We start from the raw sequence: 19,523 nt of genomic DNA, 5'->3' as shown, positions 1-19,523 counted from the left end.
ATAAACATTAATGTTCCAAAACCCACTCCTCACTCCCCACACAGTCAACACTAAACTGCAGAAACAACTGTTTGGAATTGACGTCACAAAACCCCACATTAAGATGTATCTGCCTGTTTTGCCTACTTCACAGTGAAGTAATAAGGAGTGTTTCAGCTTGCAACTGAAAAAAATCCTTATTGTCACGGTAAAAAACAGCATGTTTAATTCTAAGGAATAAAAACAGCTTGGAAAACTATTATGTTTTAACTATTAACTAATTATGGCTGGTTTTGGTACATAAAACCACATAAACTTTGCGAGTGGGGAAAACGCAGAAAAATGAAACATGAGAAAAGTGTTTTATGTGGGTGAAATTTGTTCTGACAGCAACACATATCGACCAGCAAAGCAGTCCATGGGAATAATAGAAACACATGCAGAACGCAATTTAAATGGGGTTTTAATGTGTGAATGACACTGTACAAATAGTTATTATTCTCCAGAGTCCAGACGAACACCAAAGCATCCTTAGTAATGGAGCAGAGCTTTCTAGGGGCGAAAGTCTTAAAGTGAAAAACTGCAGGCTTTCAGCTTTGCTCCGGGTAGCTGCCACTTAATTGAACATGAGATTCTTCAGTCCATAAATAAGTCATTTCTCTGGCCTTTTAAACATTTCACAGTTCCGTTAAGAAATAATCCTTTAAGATTGTTTATTCTGTAAGTCCATGGTTGTTTAATCTTTTCACAGTTCAGTTAAGGAATAAGCCTTCTTTAGCTGCATTAAAGCAATCAGTCCCAATGGTTATACAGTTGTCTGTGATATCTCCCTTGATAGAAGAGTCTCTGATGTCATTCTCCTTTCCCTGAAACAGAGACAACGATGTCATTTTGGTCATGATTATTTGTGATTATTCATGCTATTAATCATAAAACATGCACTAAGAAAGGCCCCGGGTTAAAATGAGTTTGTTAGATGTGGCTCTGTGGTCTTGTGGTGGGGTTTCCCATTGTTCTAAAATGTTTGACAGGTGGGTTGGCAGAGAAGTTGAAAACAAAAACAAACAAAGACATGAGACAGACGCTGGCTGTTGTACTCGGAAAATGCTGTTCTAATATGAAACCAAAATGGCTGTAAAAGCCTGCCAAACTTAGTGTCAAACTGTCAACTCAGTTGAGCTAGCGGGAGGACCCTTTTTTGGAATACTAAATTAGGCTCATATATATATATATATATATATATATATATATATATATATATAGGTGTGTGTGTGTGTGTGTGTGTGTGAGTGCGTGTGTGTGTGTGTGTGTGTGTGTGTGTGTGTGTGTGTGTGTGATCTAATCTAAGACAACTGACCACATATAGATGTGCATAACCAAAATAACAGAACATATTCTCCTAGAAATCCACTTCCTCTTACTGTTCTGCTCAAGTAATCAGGGGTTTAAAAGCACGGTTTAAAATGATAAAAAATACTCAATACTGATTCCAAGTAGTGCTAATCTTTCCCTTTGCACATTTTACAAAACCAGCTCTGGCTGTATACTAGTGACTCATGACTTCACACTGCATGTGCTCTGCAGAGTCTTCAGACATTCATGATGTGATCACGCACACACACACACAGTCTGTGTGACAGAGGGTAAGTCCAGGGTAATGGGGAACATGCATGTTATAGGCCTTAGATGATAAAGCTCCGCGTGTATTTAATTTCCCACTTATTTAACATGTTTACATTTCATTTTGCTCATTTAGAAACCAGACACTCAATCAGCTTAACACATCTCCCACAACTCGCAATGTATCTACTCCTGTATTGGCATTAGCTTATTGGCATTTTTTATGAAAATTCACATTACCGTACTGTGCAATATTGTTTTGTTTGTTAGCTCTAAGGATGTGAACCAAAACAACAAAAAATGTTTTGTGACTCAAGTAAAAACATAAACCTCACTGGGGATCACTGTGTTTCAGAAGTGAGATTAAATTGCAAAACACTAGATTTTCAATAATAAGCTTTAAAATACTTTTATTAATATGTTATTTACAGACCTTGAAACCTTACTGTAGTGTGGTGATAAGAATTTGGTCACTTATATTGGAAAGTGCTGCTAAAAAATGCATTTAATACCAATTAAATAATACTGGTTTATGTTTGATTATTATTTAACCAGGCATCATATTTGTATGTACATTTTAGTTTTTTCAAGGTGGGTCCCAGTATTCCTCATGTTTGTGAGAATCCAAGTTATTTGATTCAAGTTATTTATTTGGTAGGTATATAACATTGAAACCAGTACCAGTTCATTGTGTATAAACCAAACAGAACCCTTAAGTCATCAGGCAGCTGCATTTTATTCAGACCCAGAGTCAGATCCAAACTTTCAGCCATTATAGTCCACCTTTGTGGAACAGCCTAATGACCTATGATCTGCCGCCATTGTATCTTATTTTGAAACCAAACTTAAGATGTCAGGCCATTAGTTATCAATAATGTGTTTCTTGTATTTTAATAATACTCCTTTCCCTTATATATATATATATATATATATATATATATATATATATATCCATCCATCCATTTTCTAAGCCGCTTCTCCGTCAGGGTCATGGGGTATATATATATATATATATATATATATATATATATATTTTTTTTTTTTCTTGTCTTTCCATTTTGCTGCATTTTATCTATGAAAGTACCTGCACTGGCTGTTGTATCTGGTGCACTACACAGTTGAAGCAGCACTATCTTAGGCCAGGGAGATCCAGACTTATCTGCAAAGTGCGGGTGTGGCTGAAAGTTTCATTCTAACCAAACAGAAGCATATGTGATCCTTTGTTTGAAGGCTGAGACCAACTGATTAAACTGCTCATTTTGAATGTAGCAGCCAGCTGACTGGAAAGGTCATAAGCCAAAAATGTTTAGTTATGATAGAGAGAAACATTAACTCATATGACTGGAATTTTTTGTCTAGAAAAATGAATAATTCCCAGAGATGTTGAAAGCACCAAAAATTCTTACCGGACACTTTGCTTTGTAGGCACGCAATTACCTACTGTAGCCCATGTGTTGAGCAAGGTGTGAAAACCAGGTGGGACCAGGACCCCTTAAAACCTCTTGGACCCCCTGATGGTACTGCAACAAATTAGTTCACCCAGTTGGTCCTTATGCCGCAGCATAGTTTCTCATGACTTGTGAAAAGAATGTATTGTTGCTCGTTTCTCAAAGCAACGACATTACCAGTCTATAAAAAAGCATTTCCAGAAGAATTTATTGCCACCGAAGATGCCATCAGCACATTAGCAGCCAACCAACATGGGAGCCGGAATACCAGGTGTTATTTAGCATAATGCTGTTGGGCACAGTTCATCTAGACTATCTATCAAAGGAAAGCACCCACCACAAGGCCACTGCTGACCAGGTGTTTGTTTAGACTGATGTGACATCAACATGGTAGTGGCATAAGGGTGTGTGTTGCAAGGCTTTGCAAGGCATGGATTTTTAAGATGCAGCAGCATTGATGGGGTTTATAAACACTGGGCACTTACAGATTAGTTTATTAGAACACACTCCCTCGTAGAACCCTTAAAGAACCTTCTGTGTAAGTGTGCACCACCCTGTAGCTTCATCCCCAACCTTATGAAATAACAACAGCCTTCTGGTATGGAGCATCTGGAGGACCTGAACCCCCCAGGCTGACAGATCTCCAGGACCAGTACTTGGCACCCCTGCCCTAGCCTTTCTCCGTGGTCAGTTTCTGACCACAGGGTCACTGCTTACTGGATAATTTTGTTTGGTGGACCACTCCCAACCCATTAAGTGGTGATAAAATCCCTAATAGTGTCACACAGACTACCATTCCTCTACCACTTGTCCCTGGATGGTCCACCACGCAAATAACATCCTATGGTGGACGAATAGGGCAGGGGGTTCTTGACCAATGACTGGTAGATGCAGCTACATATATAAAGACCTTGTTGTGTTACTGTCCAGGTGAATGGTGGAGGCTGTGTATCTCCTACCTTTGCTGTCTTCTGTGAGGATGGACCGCCCTGACTGTCCACTCCAGGAGGCTCTTGAGCTTGCAGTTCAGGCGGGGGAAGCGGTGCCCCACCTGTTCGAGCAGCTCCTCTTTCCGCAGTCCGTACACGACGGGCGCAATGCACTGCGCCAGGCTGAAGAAGACGAAGGCGATGACAGCGAAGCGCTCCTTGGCGGCATCACTGAGCGATTTGTTGTTTCTCAGCACGTGCAGAACGAAGTTGACGAAGTTGGGCAGGATGTAGACGGCCAGCTGCGTGCCGTGCAGCGCGATGGTCCTGCAGGCCGCGCGGTTGCGCCGGTTCAGCACGCCCAGGCGGCGCCCTTCCCACAGGATGCGCGCGTAGCTGTACAGGATCAACAGCGTGCACGCGGAGATCAACAGGATCTTGTGCACCTCGCCGCCTTTCAGCGTGTTGCGGCCGCAGGACTTCGAGGCCTCTGTGTGCACCTTTTGGTACAGGCAGAGCGGAATGACTGCAGCGAGCGCCCACGTGAACGCGCCCAGCAGCCACGGCCAGGCGCCCCGGCTCGCGTAGCCGTAGCGCAGCGGGAAGCAGATGGCCGCGTAGCGGTCCAGCGCCATGGCCGTGATGGTCAGCAGGATGCTGCAGGCGCTCGTGGTGAGCGCCGTGACGAGCGTGGCGCACGAGGCGGGGGGCAGGTGCGCGCCCAGGTACAACTGGAGGTGGAAGGCGAAACACAGGGCGAAGTAGACGGACGCGGACACGAGCAGCTGGAGGACGAGCACGAACCGCGCGTGGCCGCGCAGCCGCGGCTCGCGCACGATTGTCCAACTGATGAGCAGGTTGAAGAAGAAGAGGATGAGAAAGGCAGCCGCAGACGCCCACACCCGCACGCGCACGTAAGACAATGCGTCCTCCTGCGTTTGGTTCGGCATCATCTCGTTCAGCTTGAATCCGCCTCGCGAGCCATGAAATAGTGACAGCGATGAAAAAACAGCAGTGTATCCATTAGAAGATCAGCAGGGAGAGCTCATGTGATCATCATGCCGTTTAGAAAGGATCCGTGGCGGTCCGTTTACCTCGTTTTTCTTCTTTTCTGATCTCGTCTGACTTTGTTTTCCCGCTCTTCAAAGACTGAAGCTCCGGATCTGAGCAGCTCTGCTGTGTTCAGCCGCTCTTTGAGGAAATGCTGTGCGTGCGTCTTGCCCTCTTCCTCTCGCGACTGTATGTGTGTGTGTGTGTGTGTGTGTGTGAGAGTGTGTCTGTGCACTCTTAGAAAAAAATTGTACTAAACTGTCAGTGGGGTGGTTCCCCTCAAGGGTGCATCTTCAGTACCTTTAGTTATGAAGCATAATTGTACCACATTCTGTTGCAGTCATATTTTTAAGTTGTACTGGAGCACCTCCCCCTCTTTTGTCTCCAGCCTTTTAATTGTATTGTTCTGTTTACAAACACTAAGTTATATAAATGGACAAATACCCTTTTTTTCCTGACAAAAAAACAAACAACTCATTTTAGATGCACAGTTGGACCTTAAAACCATTGTTGTACCATTTAAGTACATTTACATTGTTTGTACCTTAATATATGAAAAATGTACCTGCACAGTACCCTTTTTCTGACAGTGTGTGTGTGTGTGTGTGTGTGTCTTGGGTCCAGCAAACGTCTACAGTGGTGGACAGTAGTACATGTACTCCATTACTGTACTCAAGGGCTTTTTTCAATTTGCTGCACATTTATATTTTCATTTTTGAGACTATTACTTTCTCTTAGTCACAGTATAACACTTTAGCGCCCACTAATGGATTGTGTTGCCATAGAGGCTCTGGAGGCACTTAGCAAGTGAAAGGCCATGAAAGGAGTCTCACAAGAGGCATATTTCCTCCAGAAAAGAGACTCCCTTGTTATTCATAACTCCGTTTGTTAGTGTAAAGGTGAGACTTTCTCAACCTGTGGGCCACCAATGTGCCACAAAGAACCCTCAGGTCCACAGGCCTGTTCTCAGGGGGAGGCATTAGTCTGTACTGGGCCACTAATGCCACTTTAAGTCATAAAAACATAATCTCAATCTATGTGGTACCATATCCCAAACAAAGTATTTAGTAAGGTTGGAGGGAATTACTTTTTGCTTAAGTGTAATTTTGAGATGTCTAAAATTCCTGTGAAGCTGTCGGACTTCCACAAACAAGCTTTTACATTATGGTAAAATGATATTGACCCACAAATTTTCACCTCACAGTTCTACACTGTGGAATAACATGGTTATTACCATTAATAGAAAATCCATAATAAAGTTGATTGGTATGACCAATCAATATTCGGTATGACCGAATATGCAAACCAATTCCTACCACATCACAGAAAAACACAGACTGGCACAAAGCTGGTTTTTGCCTTCTGTAAGAGTTGGTGATGTTAACTTGTTGGACTGTCACGATTGGCTCCTCCCAGTCCTATCTGTGTGTTCCTATTGTGTGTCCTGTTATCCCTTGTTAGCCCTCTTGTATTTAAGCCCTGTGTTTTCCCCTGTGTTGTTGCTGGTCTTTGTTGTTTGATGTAGGTGCTGTTGGTTTTGTTTGGTGTCCATTCCTCCAGCCCCCGTTGTAGTTTCTGTGTTTATCATCATGTCTTATTCTCCATACATCCGTGTTAGCCATTTGAACCAGGACCATTATGACCATGACCCTGGGTTTGCCCTTAATAAAAGTCACTTATCTCCGCATATGCGTCCGCCTCCTCGCTCTGTGTCGTGATTAGACAAGTTTATTTGGTTTTCAATGAAAAAGTTCTGGGAGACTTTGTAAGGAATAATATAGCGGTTCCTTTAAGACGGAAATGCTTTTCCTTTTAGCTAACATGTCCTACTGTTACTAAAGTTCAAATATCAAATAGTTTTAAAATAGTATCAGCCATAAATACACATTTTGTACATGAAAGATTTCAATTTAAAGTGAATTCTTGCATATTTTGTTTTATAGAGGCTGGAACTATTGACCATCTATTTTTTAAATGCTCACATGTTCACTTGTTTTGGTTCATTCTTGATATTAAAAATTGATTTCCTCCATTTAATTGCAGTGATATACTTTAAAGATGATTTGGACTCTAGGAATTTATTTATGGATCTAAAAAGATCTTATCCAAATAACAAGGTAATGACTGAAATAACTAAGTCGTGGCAGGACATTCATTTTTACACACACATTGATTCGTCCAAGGAACAAGATGGGAAGCAGATGCCAGTGTTCAAATTCCTCCTTAATTCTTTGAAGTAATGGGGTATAGTTTATACGAGATAAATCTAAGTTTAGGGGACACATTCACACCCAGATACCTAAATCCTTCCTGTGCCCAGGCAAAGGGTGACAGACTCAAGTTCACTAGACACTGGAGAGCTTAATCAACATGCGTTGGATTTTGTTAAATTAACTTTATAACCTGATACCTTTCCAAATGTATTAATAAGATCCAGTACTGCTGGGATTGATTGCTCTGGGCTGGTCAAGAACAAAATGAGATCATCTTCATACAATGATATTCTATTGTCCATCTTTCCAATAGTAATTCCTGAAATTTGTCTACTAGTCCGTATGGCCGCTGCAAATGGTTCGACTGCCAAATTAAATAAATACGGAGATAGTGGGCAAGCTTGATGGCAGCCCCTAAACAAATTAAAATGTTCAGAAAGACATTTACACATATTTGAGATTGGGGATTACTATACATAGATTGAATTCACCCAAAAAACCTATCACCAAAATTTAATTTCTTTAGGATGGAGAATAAGTATGACCACTCAACCCTATCGAACGCTTTTTCTGTGTCAAGTGATACAACACTGGTTGGGCATGTAGGGTTGAGTAGTCAATTATATTAAGTAATCACCTAATATTGTCTGAAGCATACCAGGCCTTCACAAAACCAGTCTGATCAAGATCAATAAGCTGGGGGAGTAAATCTAATCTATGGGCAAATAGTTTTGATATGATCTTGATGTCAATTGGGAGTAACGAAATTGGTCAAAAAGAGGCACAGTCTGTATCATCTTTATCCTTCTTGTGTAGTAAAGATATCACAGCTGTCCTCATCGATGCCGGAAGAATTGCATTCTCGAAAAAGTCTGCTGCCAAAAGGCCTTATAGAATGACAGGATACCCATCCAACCCTGGAGCCTTTCAAGAAAACAGTGACATGATTGCCTGCAACACCTCCTCTGCAGTAAATGGAGAAGTCAAACGTTTCTTGTCATCTTAAGAAATTGAAGGCAGATGTACATTTTCTAAAAAAATGTGCAGATATCTGGTACTGAGGGATTTTCTGATGTGTATAGCTGTGTGTAGAAATCAAGAAATGAGGACTTTAGTGATTATGTCATATTTCAATTGACCTGTTTTGTTGCGTATACATTTTATGGTGCGATCGGAACACTTTAAGCTGATATGCTAGGAGCCTGCTCGGTTTATTACCATATTCATAGTAATATTGTTTAGTGAAAAAAATTAACATGTTCAGTTTGAATAGTATTGAGGCTACTTCTAACAGAATTTAGTTTCCTGAAATTTTCATCTGTAGGTGACTGTTTATGAGATTTTAATTTGGAACAAAGCTTCTTTTTACGTTGCTCTGCTTTTTTAATTGCTAGCTTTTTCTTAGCAGAAGTATATGAAATCAGCTGTCCTCTAATCACAGCCTTAGCTGCGTCCCAGATTACAGCAGGGGTGACAGGGGAGGTGGCATCATCCTGTCTCTACTGTTCCAGCCAAAGTCTGATATTATTAAGTAAGAAGTGAAGAGTTAAACTTCCAATACATAGTTTGGCATGTCTGCTGAGCAAGAGAGAGTTGAAGGTCAACCGGTGAATGATCCAATATAAGAATGGATTCTATGCTACAAGAGATGACAGAAGAAATCTTCTTAGGTAGAAGAAAAAAGTTCAATCTAGAATATGTTTTGTGTCTGGCTGAAAAAAAAAAGTTGTTTTTTGACATGGGATTGATTTCTCTCCATACATCAACAAGGCCTGCCTCTCTAGTGGCCACTAGGCCATTAGGGTTACATATTAACATCAAAGACTTATCTAGATTACTGTCCATGCAACAAAAATCCCCAGCAATTATTCAGAAGTCTGAAGTATGCTGATGTGGCAGAGTGGAGGGGGTAAATTAATAAGCACAACTACGCCACCTAGGGGAATTTCACCCCTAGGAAATATTACTGGCACTCAAGGCCCAAAAAGAAAGACACCCAGGTTCAAACACACTGACACCAGAGACTTACTTCCAACACTTAATCACAAGTTATTGTTTAAAATTTCCCCCACAGAGGCAGGTCAGGACATGGGCCCCCTTCTGGACACAAACAATTGGAATAAAACATAGCAAAATTGAATTTAATAATTCTATGTATCCATTTATGTTTTAATAAAACCTCTGCAAAAGGAACAGGGCTGAGGGCTTACTACGGCAGAGAAAAGGGGGTCTCCTCCACTACATGCCACACATGACCATACTGCACACCTCAATGACACCTGAAGTGCTCTCCTGTAGTGTAGAAGTGAAAAGCATTCCACCACCCAAAATCAGTCTGCTCCCCGCTTCAACCCTTGGCTCCTGTCCAGCCAGAAAAAAAAGCACACAACACACACACACACGCATCAAACGAAGAGACAAATGCTAACCATCAAAACACTAAATAATGAAAAACAAATTATGTGGTCTTCACTGCAGTAATACAAGATTCAAATAATATGCCACAAATCAAAATACTCAGAAAACTGAATTAAAAAACATACTAATGAAAACAAAAACAAAAAAAACAATTATGAAAACCACAATCAATAAAAAGGTCAAAACACTAAAGAAATAAATCAAACCAGTAGATAAATTAATAAAGTAAAATAAAAAATGAAGACAGAACAGTACATTTAAACAAAACATTAAGACAAAATTGAACACTAGAAGACAAAGCCAAGTTTCTGGACCAGAACAAAACTAAAACCAAAACTCAACAAAACAGAACCAAACTTAGAATTTAAGCACTGACAAAACAGCAGCACTGCAGGGAACTGCAAGCACAACACCACAGTCCAGGCTAGAGGACCTATAAAATACACAAAAAAGCTAAAATGGTCGACTCAAAGTGAAAATCATCTTAATGGATACAGCTTGTATACATACCCACATACCGCATGCCAATTTCCTTTGCGGTGATGATCAGAGCAGGCCTCAGACACAGCAGCTACAGCAGCCACAGGGTGCAGCACCGCTACTAATATCACTAACCCACAATCCCAGAGAGAGTTAGCTAAAATCAGTTACCCAGCCGAAATGACTATAAAATAAATACGCTTACCTACAATGAAAGTGAAACTGCGCTGCCAGACGCGGAGAGAAAAACGCTGGGTCGGCGATGAAGCCACAAGCCAATGAAGCCAATAATTGTTGAAAAGTGCTCCACGAAGAGAGACAAATCCAAGCCACGCTGAACGCCGCTGGCGCAGAAGTCAGAAGCCCCAGAAGGGGAGGGGGAAATGACAGGTAATGCACCTACAGGTGGCTGTCCCCTGCCTAGATATAGCACGTCAAGGGGCCGCCCAGCAATTTAAAGCACCCACACCATTTCTCAGCGCCAGAGCAATTTAGGTGGGGTTATTACGAAACCCCTCCTGCTACACTGATAAACAGGGTGATCTTATCTGTCATAAATTTAGGGCAGTCCTCATTTGGTGCATAGATATTAAGCAATGAGAATTGACTGTAAAGAAGCCCACGAACCAATACATACTGGAGGCTTATGGAGAAGAAGGGATATAAGCCGCGTCTCCCCTCCCTCATCATGGGCAACGCGAGGTCGCTGGCTAATAAGATGGACGAGCTAACAGCAGTAGCCAGGAGTCAGAGGGAGTAGCGGGAGTGTAGTCTAATGTGCTTTCGGAGACATGGCTACACCAGGACATCCCGGATGACAATGTTTCCATCGATGGCTTCCAGACTATTCGGGACGACCGGGGCTGCACCGAGAGCGGTAAGCGTAAAGAAGGAGGGCTCGCTGTGCTAGTTAATAACTGCTGGTGTAACCCTGGTCACATTACTATCAAGGAACGTGCCTGTTGCCCGGACATTGAGCTGTTGGTTGTTGGGCCGTATTATTTACTACGCGAGTATTCACATGCTATTATCGTGACTGTTTATGTCCCCCCCTCTGCCAACCCAACGTCAGCGTGTGATGTCATTTATTCAACTATCTCTAACTGTCTCCAAACTCAACACCAGAGTGCCTTTATCACCATATCGGGTGACTTTAACCACGTCAATATGGCTAAGGCACTACCAAACTTCACTCAGTATGTGGACTGTCCCACCAGAGAGGAAGGAACACTGGATCTACTGTATGCTAATGTTAAGGACGCATACAGAGCTGCCAACAGAGGTGTAGAGGGCAGCGTGGACAGGACCAACAAGCTAAATCTGTTCTTTAACAGATCTGACACTGCAGGCTCTGTCCTCCCCCATCTTGACTCCTCTGCTGCCAGTCCTCAGCAGCCCATTCACTCACCCACCTCCCCCTCCTGATAGCCTGCCCCCCTCCTGTGACAGTCCATCTCACACCTCCACCCATCACCTCTACAGTGAGTCTCATTGCTGACCAGGTGAGAAGACAACTGAAGAGATTCGACACAAACAAGGCTGCAGGCCCTGATGGGGTCCCCCCAGGGTGCTTAAAGTCTGTGCCTCCCAGCTTTGTGGAGTACTGCAACATGTCTTCAACATGAGCCTGAGTCTCCAGGGGGTCCCTATGATGTGGAAGACGTCCTGCATTGTTCCTGTTCCATAGATGCCGCAACCCAGTGACGCCAAGGACTATAGGCCAGTGGCACTGACATCCCATGTCATGAAGACCACAGGCTCGTCTTGGATCAGCTCTGACCCGTAGTCCAGCCTTTTCTGGACCCCCTCCAGTTTGCCTATGAGCCCTGCCTGGGAGTTGAAGACACCATCATCTACCTGCTCAACCGAGTATACTCTCACCTGGATAAGCCAGCGAGCTCTGTGAGGGTAATGTTTTTTGACTTCTCCAGAGCATTTAACACTGTCTGGCATGCTCTTCTGGGTGATAAGCTCATAGTGATGCAAGTAGAGGCCCCCCTCGTGCCCTGGATTGTTGACTACCTGACTGGCAGACTACAGTATGTACGCCTGCAGCACTGTGTGTCAGACAGAGTGGTTAGCAACATTGGAGTTCCACAAGGAACTGTCCTCTCTCCCTTCCTCTTCACCCTCTACACCATGGACCTCAGCTACTGCACAGAGACTTGCCACCTTCTGAAGTTTTCTGATGACTCTGCAATAGTTGTTGTGGTGAGGAAGAGTACAGGGTGACGGTGAAGGACTTTGTCGCATGGTGCGAGCAGAACCACCTGCAGCTCAATGTGACAAAGACAAAGGAACTGGTGGTGGACCTGAGGAGGGACAAGGCATCGGTGACCCCTGTGTCCATCAGGGTCACAGGTCAGTGTGGAGGATTACAAATATCTGGGTGTGTATATGGACAATAAACTGGACTGGGCTGAGAACACTGACGCCCTCTACAGGAAGGGCCAAAGTCATGTCTATTTTCTGAGGCGCCTGAGGTCCTTCAACATCTGCCGCACTGTGCTCAGGATCTTCTATGAGTCTGTGGTGGCAAGTGCTATCCTCTATGCTGTTGCTTGCTGGGGAAGCAGGCTGAGGGTGGCAGATGCCAACAGAATCAACAAACTGATCTGCAAGGCCGGTGATGTTGTGGGTGTGGAGCTGGACTCGCTGACGGCCGTGCATAAGCTTAAGCTGCAGGCCATTATGGACAATAGCTCCCACCCACTCTACGATACTGTGATGAGACACAGGTGCTCATTCAGTGCAAGACTCATTCTACCAAAATGCACAACAGAGCACCACAGGAAGTCATTCTTACTTCCTCTCTCAGTGTGTGGTTCACAAAGTGTGGTTCATCTGTGCAAAACTCAATACCTAACAGTACTGTTCATATGTGTAATAATAATGATAATTGTGTGCAATAACTGAGAGGTACAATAATTTGAACTTTCTTATACTAGATGTTTGATATTTATTATCACAGTCACTGCCACTTTACTATATTCATAAGAACTTAACTCTTGTGTACAAATTTTTCTTTATCTTTGTTTTAAATTATTAAAGTGTTTTATTCTTTTACATAAATGGTTGCAACTGTAACAATTGCAATTTCCCTCTGGGATCAATAAAGGATTCTGATTCTGATTCTGATACCTACCCTCACAGTCAGTTATTTGTTCTTTAAAAATAAATGGTATTGCCGTTCCCCTTTTGTTACTCGTAAAGCTTGAAAAATAAACTTGTCCCACCCAATCTCTCTTAAGCTTTTTGTGCTCCTCGCTGGACTGATGTTTCTCCTGTAGGAAGGCAACCCCTGCCTTCTCCCTTTTCAAAAATGTAAGCACTTTGTGTTTAATTGGGTGACCTAGACCTCTGACGTTAAATGTCATCACATTAAGAATATGATTTTCCATATTGAAATTTGTATGTCATATTGATAATGGTTGACTATAGGAGAAAGGAAAAAAAAAAACCCACCCCACCCCCAAAAGCAAAAGCCTTGTCACCAGGTGACACAATACACCTGAATTATTATCTAATTATTTTAAAGAAAGAGTGCTTATTTCCCAAAGCTAACGGTTCTAAGGAACAGCAGGCACATACAATCATTGCAAAAGGAGAAATGCAGGCCAGGACATGTCCAAAAAACAGAACATTGTACCTCATAAGAACCCTTTGTATCGTTAACCTGCAGTGTCCTGTCCCACTAATCACTGTAACATGGTTAAATCATAATTCAGTCTGATTTAGTTTGGGACAAAAATCTTATGTTTATACTTATCAGTACGTACTCTCATCCCTTTTCTGTAAAGACGCATAGTGTTAACGTGACCACACCGTCTACCTGGCATTGATATTACGGTAGAAATCCTCGGCTTCTTGCGGCGATCAGAACAACTGGATATTCCTGCGGTGTGGCACCCTTAGCTTGCATGGGTGATGATGGAACGTCCCCATATCAGTGAAGAACGTCTTGACACCGTCGAACTTGCGCCTCCGTCTGATCGTTTCTGCAGGGAGATCCTGGGCGAATGAAAGTTTGGTTTCATCATATATGATGTCTCGTTGCCTTGTGGTATGTAGAACGAACTCTTCGTCTTGAAATTTGAGGACCATTGCATTTTCTGTTGGCCGTGACATCTCATTTGATGTCAACTAGCTTGTTTTCTATCACCGTGACAGAGTTCGCCAATTCACCCAGACAGTTGTCTATTCTGTCGAGCTCAGAACCAAACCCAGAACGGAGAGCTTTTAGCTTGGCTAGCACCTTAGCCACATTAGTCATGCTGTTAGCCTCGGCGTCGGCGTCATCTTCGCAAGTCGCGAGCTTGTCAGTAAAAACGTCACACTCCTTATCAAATATCATAATCAAAACCGAGTTGTTTGGGGTAGTTTTTGTGCGAATTTGAGAGGAGCTCCCGCACTATGCAGCCATCCTTGCCAGGGTCATGTGATAAGCTGATAAATTTTTACTCAGTAACTTTATGAAAATTAAAGTAGCAAATTAAAAGTATTTCATTAAACATGAACTCAAGTAGAAGTACTCTGATTTAATTCTACTCCAAAAAGTACTGTAAAAGGGAAAAGTACTCAATTACAGTAATGAGCGTAAATGTAATTTGTTACTTACACCTTTGCCAGTGACAAAGGAGCAGATACAAAGTAAGGTTTATTATCGTGGGCTGTGAAAACACTAATCCAAAAGCCCAGTGAGTGGACTGGGGTATGGCTATATCAGATGAGGTGCTAAAACCCTCAAAACCAGAGACATTTCAAGACCAAACAGCTACTCTTGTGGGAAAGCCAGTGGAGTATTTTCACTGAAAACGAGATGGACTGCAGTTCCAAATCACTGTCCACATCTACTTTTAGTTTTTTTTTAACAAAACTGTATTTATTTAAATTTGTATTTAAAAAGTTTTCTTTTTTTATTTTAGTGGGCCTCTATGCTCTGTAGCTATAAACACATTGGCCTTGGGGTTGAAAGGGTTAAAAAAGGTGGTCCTTTATTTAACAAAAAAATCTGTACAGAACACATGAACACTCAAAGAACCCCTTGCATGATTAAAAGATTGTGAAAGGGTTTTACAGATTGATGGAGAATGTACTGTAGATGGTTCTATATAGAACCTTTTTGAAAAGGGTGTGGTTATTGTTACGATGTGAGCTTATAACAATAGCAGGGCCCTTTAAGGTGCTATATACAACCCTTTACAAAAAGGTTCTATGTAGAATCAGACAGCACATTCTCCATCAATCTGAAGAACTCAATCATGCAAAGTGAGTTTGATTGTTTGTGGTTCTATACAGAACCATTTTCTTTAGTAAAACTCAAGGGTTAAGAACACTCAAGGGTTCTTTTAGTGAAGAACCCTTGATGAACAGTCTTTTTTAAGTGTGTAGTGTGTGTGTGTGTGTGTATGACAAGCTATGGTGGACAGTAACAAAATGAATGTGGTTATATGGGTTAGCATTGGCACGGTGTTAATATCTGGTCAGTAGGGGGAGCCCTCAACAATCTCTTAGTTTGTCTAGAGCTCTGAACATTACAGCCTGTTAATGCTGAAATATCTTTTGTAAAGTGAGATGTTGAAAATCTAATTTTTAGTTAATAGAAATAATAATCAGCTATATTTTTTTATATGATTTAAAAGCTAACTAGTAGCTTATAGGTTATCCTATGTGTGGTAGGCCTGGGATATACAGCAGATTGTGAAAACAGCCAACATTCCTCTCCTTTACTTACTTTACTTAAGTATTTTCAAGGATCTGTATTCTATTAACATACTTCCATTTTTTGATACATTTCATTTCACAATATGTTGATTACTCTGAAAAGAATATCTGACCTTTCATCTTAATATGATTAAGTAGAGTGACAAAGTAAAGGAGAGGAATGTTGGCTGTTTTCACAATCTGCTGTATATCCCAGGCCTACCACAGATTGTTCAATCAAAGCTGAGCAACTGTAATCAGTCTGACAAACTTTCAGTATTTACAGTATGACATACAATACACTATAATGCTGTGTGGGTGTATTCAAACTGATAGTTGATGATATTCTGTGTTGGGGGCGGGAGTCAAATTTATGAAATACTGAAAACGAAACTTGTTTCTGACTAATGAAACATTTTTTTAAACAAACAACCAAATTTGCCTGTTTTGTACTTTGTTTTTATGTCTGCAGCCACAGGGTTTAATAGAAATGGTTCATCTAAATAATATAACATAACCATAATAGATTGAATATTTTGAACATTTAAAAGCAAGCATTTCTGTATATTTGCTAGAAGTAGAAACAAAGTTTGCAATTTTTTAAAAAAGGTATTTTTTTTACTTTTACCCAACAAATCCAGTACTTTTCCCCAAGAACAGAATTTGTTTAACATGTCTATCACTGGTGAGGATGTGAGAGAGTGATTTTGTGAAGTTGGCCTATATGAGTATATAGGCCTATATACAAGTGTTGAGAAGTGTGAGGTACACTGTATGTCTAAAAGCATCCAAGCACCCCTTCTAATTAGTGAATTCAGCTACTTGAAGGTGCACCCATTACTGAAACAGGAGTTCAATTGTGTGCAATCATAGACATATGTGAACTTGGCATTCTTGCCGGACCCCGCTGTTCATGCTGTAGTCTCCACCAACCATATTGATTGTTGGGGAGACGTTGCAATCACCTACTCCCTCTCAGGGGCCAAGGTAAATGACATGACAAAACCTCCTCACTGCTGATAATAATCTGAACGCTCAGATAAAACGCTCAGTTTTTATTCAAATAGGCTGCAGCAAAATCAAAGACAAAAAACTTCACACAGTTGTTTAATGTACTCAGAAACTGTGGCAGAAAGATATTTATCTCCTTATCACCTATTCCCCTCCCTGGGAAGAGGCCTGGGACATTTTAGCTGTTTGTTAAACCTCTACAGTTGGCTTCAGGAAGTTTGTCTAGTGAATAAGTGTTTTTAATCAACAATTTTAATCTTTTCTGGATCTTCTCATCCTTCTATAGGAATGATGGGATTCATCCCAGCAAGCTTGGCTCGTAGATTTTAACCCCTTAACATTCCAGGCTTATTACATACACAGGCTTGTTATTCAGTAACTACAAAGACTTCAGTGCAAACTACTGGAGCTATTCTTAAGTCTGTAATAAAACTTTGGGCTAAAATGTATAAAGTTACAATGTGTTTTACATGATTCTTAAACTGAAATTAGAAATTAGTACACAGCTATCCCTGTAATCGCTAGCAAGTGATCTAGGAACAGCCACGCAACATGGGAATAAAGTGGAAAGATGGCTTTTTTAATTAACTCAGCTAATCTTATTATCATTAAGCCATTCTGATCACCCCTCTACCCTCAAACTGCCTCACAGACCCTGAAACTTGTGCTTGCAATTAAATCTTGCAATTATCTACAGAGAGGGTCTGCATTTGATTCCCTGGCCAGGTGACTAGGACCCTTTCTGTGTGGAGTTTGTAGGTTCTCTCCATGTCTGCATGAGATTCCTCCGGGGGCTTTGGTTTCCTCCTACAGTCTAAAGACGTGCAGTCAGGTTGAACTGGAGATGCTAAATTGCCCCTCGATGTGAATGTATATGTCTTTGATGGACTGCTGACCTGTCTAGGGTGTTACCTCCATTCCACTCAATGAGTGCTACGATAGGCTTCAGCACATTTCTGCAACCCTGGAGGGTAAGCAGCTTAGATAATGTATGTGTGAGACATTGCCTCCTCTGTTGTTGACTGCAAAGTACATTAATATGCCAATAACACTATCTTGTACTGCTCAGCTGATTATATTGTTACTGAAGTGAAAAGGCCGCAGCATTCTTTTAATGCCTTACTATCTGCTTTTTACAATTATAAACCAGTCTTAAATGTTGAGAAAGCTGAATTAATGCTGTTTCCCAGACCCTCTAACAGTTTAGCACTTTTAAAATCAAACTCTGAAGGAACCTGACACTGAAAGAGTTAGTGAGTACAACAAATGCGCTTTGAAATACCATGTTAACAAGCTGACACATAAACTGAGGCAAAAACGTGGCCTACTGTTTCGAAATAAAGAATATTTCCCAATGCACACAAGGAAAAAATCTTTGAAGCAACACCATTGTCTCTTCTGGATGAATGTGATTTGACAGATATGCATCTGCAACTACTCTGAAATATTTAGACTCTGTATACCACACTGCTTTAAGATTCATTACATTCTTTGAGTATATAAAGCACTTACTGGGCATGTTTCATTGTACATAATGCATTTTACCAGATCTGTTCAAGTGACTGGATTACCCTTCAAGTACCCTTCAGGTTAGCTACAGTGGACCAGTGAGCTGGAATTCATTACCGGAAACTTGCTGGCGTCACATGAACTGTTTACTTTCCGACTACCTCTACTCAGCCTAAAACTGTTGTGTTTAACTTTTTATTACTCTTCTTGTTTATTGTCAACTTTTACTTCTTAGCTAGTGCCAAGTTATTGTTTTACATCTTCTATTTCTTTATTCATTTCATTAAATATTTTTTGTTTATTTTATCCCTATATGTTCTGTTATGTATTACATTATTATATTATATTATATTTAAATTTATTCAGATTTGATTTTTGTTATGTTTCTTATTATTACTTTTTGAACATTTGATATGATTCTACAATCCAATCTTTTCATTTGCTGATTTCTGCATTGGCTCAGCTACATTGTAAATGAGAATTAAATAACGATTGATTGATTAACTGATGGATATAGTCACCAGTCTGTCCACTTTGGCCTGTTGCTGTGATATGTCAATGTGTCTGCCATACTGGTCGGCGCAAGACTGGCCTGTAAACAAATACAAGTAAACTGAGGAGCTGCAGTTTTTCTGGATAAAATGTACCACAATGTTTACATTTCTCAACCGAGTTCAAAAACATTTTGGCTTCGTTTACTTCAAATCTGATGCTGAAGAGAGGAGCATGTGTCAGTGTTAGGCTCCCATGAACTCAATTATTAATGCGATGGAAAATAATTCACTGTCATAAGGAATTGTAAAAACTTATGTTTGTCAAATATGGATTTGGTCCTATATAATTTACACAAAACATGCAGAATGTTTTTTTACATAGTAGAAATGGCTTTTTTCTATCATTTTTCATAATGTTAGTGACGCAAGTAGCTTGTCATAAAAAGTTAGCTCTCCACATAATGTTACACTAGTTGCTGCACACAACTCAGGCATCATTTTTCAGAGCTTCTGAGAGTTATGGCAAGTTTCCTGGACCAGTATGACAATGGCATTGATGTACATTCCAGTTGTCAGTGCAATATCTACATGTATATGTAGGCACACAGTACACACAGCTTGTACACTCTCCTTACAAAATCACTGCCAACAGGAGCAGATTAACTTGGT

At 41.1% G+C, this 19,523-nt stretch overlaps 1 protein-coding gene across 1 annotated transcript; it reads right to left on the bottom strand.

Moving 5' to 3' along the window:
• Window positions 1-425: 425 nt before the first annotated feature.
• On the bottom strand, window positions 426-5,519 carry zgc:194312 (uncharacterized protein LOC794943 homolog). Its single transcript, XM_017723049.2, has 2 exons — window positions 4,007-5,519; window positions 426-845 (listed from the first exon to the last, which is right to left on the bottom strand). Exons 1-2 carry the CDS (start codon window positions 4,927-4,929, stop codon window positions 785-787), a joined length of 984 nt encoding a protein of 327 aa, XP_017578538.1. The 5' UTR covers window positions 4,930-5,519; the 3' UTR covers window positions 426-784.
• Between the last annotated feature and the right edge of the window lie 14,004 nt (window positions 5,520-19,523).

Source organism: Pygocentrus nattereri, chromosome 2 (genome assembly GCF_015220715.1).
Source record: "Pygocentrus nattereri isolate fPygNat1 chromosome 2, fPygNat1.pri, whole genome shotgun sequence".
NCBI lineage: Eukaryota > Metazoa > Chordata > Actinopteri > Characiformes > Serrasalmidae > Pygocentrus > Pygocentrus nattereri.
The sequence above is the reverse complement of the archived record's forward strand: the minus strand, read 5'-3'. Positions and strand labels throughout refer to the sequence as shown.